This window comes from Clytia hemisphaerica, unplaced genomic scaffold, assembly GCF_902728285.1.
Source record: "Clytia hemisphaerica strain Z4C2 unplaced genomic scaffold, Clytia hemisphaerica genome assembly, whole genome shotgun sequence".
In the NCBI taxonomy this organism is placed as follows: Eukaryota; Metazoa; Cnidaria; class Hydrozoa; order Leptothecata; family Clytiidae; genus Clytia; species Clytia hemisphaerica.
In genome coordinates, this window is record NW_027104390.1 from 1,066,628 (window position 1) to 1,072,760 (window position 6,133).

A 6,133-nucleotide genomic window follows, 5' to 3' on the forward strand; every position below is an offset into this window, starting at 1 on the left:
GGGTATTTTTCACTTGCGACCATTGGCAAATGAACGGGGTCGAAAACGAAAGTGATGTAATAGTGCCGAATACCCAGTTTTATTGAACCGGGTTGGAAATATTTTGCTTCATTTCAAAGAACTGCATGGATGAAATTTTTTTTCCATGGGTCAATTTTGTCTTCGAAGATTGAAGAAACTTTTAACGAAAAAATAAAGTTCCCAGTTTTCTTCCTTTTTTCCCTTTTTCAGTTTGAAGTTCATTTTTATTCATTTTCACACTTTTAGCCTGAGACATCCTATCTCATTTACACTGGGTGACGAATACCCCATGCAAATGCTCACCCTGTTCATTTGGCAGGATGTGCCTGACTGACTGTATAATACTGATTTAGATTATTTGGAACATGAAATTGATAGGTAAAAACACTTTTAAAAACCTTACAATTTGATAGCCGTGCAATTACGCGTTTAAATCTTGGAATTTTAAAGCGTGCAATTAGAAGGATTTCTCAGACTGGATGTTGGGAAGCTGCAAGAATAAAGCCAGACGATCTCAATCGAACAGAATCGACGAGCGAACCATCAAACAACAATCGAACCAATCGAATATTACCCAGAATTTTGACGTTTGATTGAGATTCGATTGCGTTCGACAATCGAATTTAAATCAATTGCATTCGATTTGGTTCGACTGGTTCGATCATCGATTCCTTTCGATTGAGATCGTCTGGATACAAAGAGGTAGGTTCACACACAGACTTATTAGGCGTTGTGGTATAGTGGACATCAACCTTGATTCCTGTACAGGCGACCAAGGTTCGATTCCCACTCACAACGGTTCACTTGGCAAGTGAACAAACCTTCGCCCGGGTCAACCCATGCCATGTGAGGGGAATTGGGTAGTCAGTTGAAGGTGCTGACGGGATGCTTACTCCCAGACCCTCGCGCTCGATAGGATCGATCATCGGAACGGCTCGATGACGGATCGATATGTGATCGATGGATTACTTATCGATCCGGATAGGAGATCGATGGAAGATTCAGCCATTAAAAAGTCTTGAGTATCGATCCTTCGTTGATCCATTATCGAGCTAGTATTTCAATCGAGTATATCGATTTGTCATCGATCGTTAATCGATTCGTCATCGATCGTTAATCGATTCGTCATCGATCGTTAATCGATTCGTCATCGATCGAAAATCGATTCGTCATCGATCAAAAATCGATTCGTCATCGATCGTTAATCGATTCTTCATCGATCGTTAATCGATTATGCATCGATTATGCATCTATCATGTATCGATCATACATCGAGCCCGTAAATTAATAAGCGGATTGGGGACGCTTATTATATTAGGTACCGCCGAGAGTACCATATCGGCCATTTTTAAGCCGGTCCCCTCCGCTTTTTTAAGTTTGGAGCTAGGGCTGAGGCGAAATTCCGTAATCTAAACCTTCCAGCAGATGTTGAAAGTTTCCCCGACCTTTTCCCAGAGCTTTCTTAGCGTGTCGAAAGAAAATTTCTACATCGGGTGCCAGATAAGTACCGATAAGTAAATCCGGTTTGACGCCATAAGATCGATATGGATCGATTAATCAATATAAAAAACGGTCGATATTTTGATTGGATCGATAGAGGTGTCGATAGGTAATCGATAGGTGTCGATAGGTAATCGATAGGTGTCGATAGGTAATCGATAGCGAGAAAGATCGATTAATATTAGAGCTCGATTTTTAGAAAGAGTCGATAGGGTCGATAAGATCGATGATAGATCGATGATAGATCGATAACTAATCATAAGCTTAAAAAAATCTTGAGTATCGATCCTCTATCGATCTCCTATCCGGATCGATAAGTAATCCATCGATCACATATCGATCCGTCATCGAGCCGTTCCGATGATCGATCATATCGAGCGCGGGGGTCTGGTTTACTCAAAGCATCTATACTTGCGAGAATGGGCTCATAGAGCCTCCTGTAACTCAACCATAATAGAATAGAATAGCTTGTTTAAAACAATCTGTATCAGACTAATCTACCTGCGCCATACCAAGCTCAATAATCTACTTTGAACTTTGTGGGGTGAGGTATTTTTTGTTTTTTTCTCTAAGATTATGAGCTTGGGATTCCCAGGCTACAAAAAGTGGAGAGGCTTGGAAACTAAGAAATTGGATTGAAACCTTACCAATATCTTCTTCATCCTCCTCTTCATCGTCATTTCCAATCTTCTTCTTCTTTTTGGCGGGTCTAATTTCATCTTCTTCGTCATGACTTTCCTCTCCAGACTCTTCAGCTTCACTGTCAACAAAGTCTGACATTTTTTTTTAGTGACAAGAAAATAACTAAAATAGATGAATCAGAAACATTATAGAACGTGTATGGATTGATTTCGTGAGTAAAGTTAAAAGTTTGGAATGCAAAATAAGACTGGAAATTTATAATTTTATTTTGCTTAATTTTTGCGTTTTTCTCAGTTTCTTTGGTTTCTTTTGTTTTGGTAGGTAGGGGTTTGGAAAATGTTCTTCATTTAGGTGATTGGAATTTAATAAAAGACTGTTCATTAAAACTAAGGAGTCGAAACACAGAAATTTTACTGAGATTTTCTTCAAATATATACAGAAGCATTTTCCCAAAACACGTTTCGGCGCTCTGGATCTTTCTTTCAACTGAGAGAGACTTCAAGATGGCTGCCACTTTTACCGGGATATGTCCGCTGTGTTGTGTAAAAAGAACGGGTTGTCAAGAAAGCGGAGCTACCATCTGGTGGTGAGCGAAGAGAGCGGGCGGGGCGGGGCGGGGCGGGCGCGCGTGAAAAAATTTCGATAGTTTTTTTTCTATGCTTATACAAAAAATGATCTTTTATTAGAGGTAGGCACTCACAGGTGTCTAATAAACGCCGTCCCTCTCGCTTCTAAATTCTCCAATTTTTTTCCAACCCCTGGACCTTACCTTATCGGGGGAAAAAATGTCGGAGTTTTACAACCTCGCCCCCCCTCTCCGTCCCCGTGTATCCCCCCAGGCTTTATTTACGCTACTGATTGACGCCAGAGAATACCCTGGTGTTGGCTGATGCGAGTTCCCCCTCTCAGAGGGGGGACTTCTTCTCAAAACAAAGCGTCATAAAATATTCTGACGTTACAAAGTTACACTGCAATGCAATGGTTTCAAACCCAGGAACTTACTCGTTCGAAAACCAGCCAATGGCCAAGGTATTATCTAGCGCTATCAGTAAGCATCAAGAAGCTAATAATACGCAGAGGGAATGAACGAGGTTGGGAGTTTTATTTACAGTAGTCGGGGAAAAATTTCGTCACCTAGAGACATTTCACTCCCCTCCCCCCCCCCCCGACCAAAATTTCAAATTCGTCACTTTTCCCCGAAAAAAAATTTATATTTGTCCGACTAAACTGTCCAAAAGAATTGGTTCCCTTCACTAGCTCGTAAATTAATCTTGTAATTCAACACTAATTTGGGTAAATAAAGGTGTAAAAAATTAGATTTGAATTTTGGTTGCGGTTTAAAATTTCGGATAAATGTTTTGGTCGGGGATAAAAAAATCGGGTAAAAGTTTTGGTCGGGTGATAAAATGTCAGGGAAATATTTCTTCTGGAAAAAATGTCGTCAACCCCTCAAAATTTTCGTCACTTTCCCCCGATAAGGTATCGAATTCCCCCGACTGTCGTCAAAAGAAGAGTCCCGTTTTGCACTAAATTGACAGGTTTTAATTTAAAGATTTAACTTTCGTATTTAGGGATAGAGGTACAATTTCCAACCTCCACCGCCGGTAATTAGATAATATTAATAAGGTTTGAAAAATGTTACATTACATATCAAGCTGTGAAGACAAACCCTGATTTCATTCAACGCGCAAAGTAACCATGACAACCATCCGTGGTCTTGGATGAAAGTCGTACGAATCAAATCACGATTAAGAAACGTAGGAATGTTTTGGTGAAAGAGAGTAATCTCAGAAGATACATATTTTCATACAATTAGGGAATCCATTAAAGTTCTTGTGAGAAGGGGGTATCTTAGCATCTCGCATCTCGCGCATCCGTGGTCTTGGATGATGTCGTACCAATCAAATCACGAGTAAGAAACGTAGGAATGTTTTGGTGAAAAAGAGAAATCTCAGAACAGAAGATACATATTTTCAAACAATTAGGGAATCCATTAAAGTAACTTTTGAGAATAGACGATATCGGCTTTCCGAATTCTCCCCGAATGATTACCCATGATGCATTGCGCAAAAAAATTCACGGACAATGTTGACTTACTGATTTTTTTTGCGCAATGCATCATGGGTAATCATTCGGGGAGAATTCGGAAAGCCGATATCGTCTATTCTCAAAAGTTACTTTAATGGATCGAGCCGAGATCCGAGATCGTCTATTGAAAACCTATTAATGACGATGTAATTTCTGTTACACATTTAGGAGTCGGAGAAAATATTTCTTTTGATTTGAAGAAGTACCTACTCGTTTCACTGATTTTCATAAGTCTCAGAAGAGTTTTAAATAACTGAAAGCAGAAAATTATATAATCTACTTGAGCTTAACCATTGGGGATATGTGCTCTCCATCCCGACTTGGATATTAATGTAATTGAGACATGCGCAATAAAATTCTTAAAGTCTATAGAGCTTAAAATTTCAGACAGAAAGCTAATGGTGCTAATTGTAATCTACAACATCTAAATCTTAAAGTATCATCCCGTAGGATGGTTGGACATTCTCATTCCCGACAAAGCATTCCTAATGCTACTATACGACGGAAATTGCAAGAATGTCAGTCCTCAGGCCGTAGTATGCTGTCCACGCATTTGTACTCCAAAAAAATGATCTTTGCCGTGAAAGGCAACAAAAAGATCCCGGAAATGCGCCAGGAATGTTTTCCGGCAATGGGAAATTTTAGCCTATTACACACACAGCAATCATAAGAACAACTTGGATTTTTTGGGTTAAAACTTATGTAAAATTTTTGAGGCGTACTCCTACTTTCGGTTGAGTTGTTATACAAAATCATTTTTAAAAAATTACTAAATTATAATAATATACCATATTTATAATAATAAGTTTCTGTTAAAATCGATCGATGCAATAAATTTGGGAAAAAAATAAGAAAAATTTTGAAAGCTTAACTTAACAAGCCTAAATTAAGGCAATAAAAGTTTGTTATTAAAACTATAGTATTTAAGTTCCGCTCCATGCTTGGAAGTTTTTCTCAAGTTAAATTGAAAAACAAACGTATTGAAATTTTGAGTTGAATCAATAATTGGTTGACTACCTCAAATTCGAGAAAAATAAGAGAGGTTTAAATTACGGGAATTGTTTTTTCGAGATTGTCTTCGAATTACAGAATTATTCGAACAGTAGATGTTCGAATTAAAAAAAGCCAACTGCAACTTACCAAAATCAAGCGGAGAAGAATAAAGAGCAGCAAAAAATAAGAAGAAAGATTGGTTTTTAAAAATAAAAAATAAAGAATTTTTAAAAATGTTAAAACTAATTGTCAAATTGATTCAACTAAATAAATTTCAAACTAACAAAGGGGCAAACAAACAAAAAAAAGGGATTTTCACGTTTTAAAAAATAAAATATTTCTCTGTATAATAGGCTATAACAATACGGTCAAAATTCCAAACAGGAAATTATCCTGTTCAAATAAAACCCTTTCGAAGCTTAATCTTACGAGAAGGAGAGTGGAATCGAGTTTGGTAGGGTTAAATGATATCAACAAGTAACAGTGAATTAGTTACATCACCCATCAACCCTTTAACTAAAAGCTATACGAAAGAGAATTGACAAAATTCAAATTTGACCTCAATTGAATGATGTTAAAATGTCTGAAATTTCAAATCATTGCATTGGCATGAGATACTGACGTCATTCGACCCTTTTAAACTCGAACCCTTTGCCCTTGTGGAGGAAAAGTTGATAGACGTCCGACGCATTCAACGCCAATTGACTCTGCTAAACCAATACACCTTTTCGACCGTAGTCGCGCGGTCAGGCGCGTGCCAATTTATTTAATTTACCACCCTAAACTCGATCCGATCCTTTTTTACACTTTTTTCTATTGTCTTTAGGTGCTAAAAAAAGACAGGGACGGTTTTAGGGTGGTAAAACGGACAAATAAATGCCCGCGCAGT

The 6,133-nt window shown here is 38.0% G+C and overlaps 2 protein-coding genes across 2 annotated transcripts in view; one reads left to right on the top strand and one right to left on the bottom strand.

Moving 5' to 3' along the window:
• Nucleotides 1-2,331, bottom strand: part of LOC136819849 (transcription elongation factor SPT6-like) — a 40,885-nt gene extending 38,554 nt beyond the window's left edge. The window contains exon 1 of the mRNA XM_067076093.1: nucleotides 2,169-2,331. Coding sequence (XP_066932194.1) covers nucleotides 2,169-2,301 — 133 coding nt within the window. The 5' untranslated portion in view covers nucleotides 2,302-2,331. The remainder of the gene's footprint in view (nucleotides 1-2,168) is intronic.
• The window catches only part of LOC136819859 (all-trans-retinol 13,14-reductase-like), a 133,700-nt gene that overhangs the window by 9,539 nt on the left and 118,028 nt on the right, over nucleotides 1-6,133 (top strand). The gene's annotated exons all lie outside the window — the stretch shown is intronic.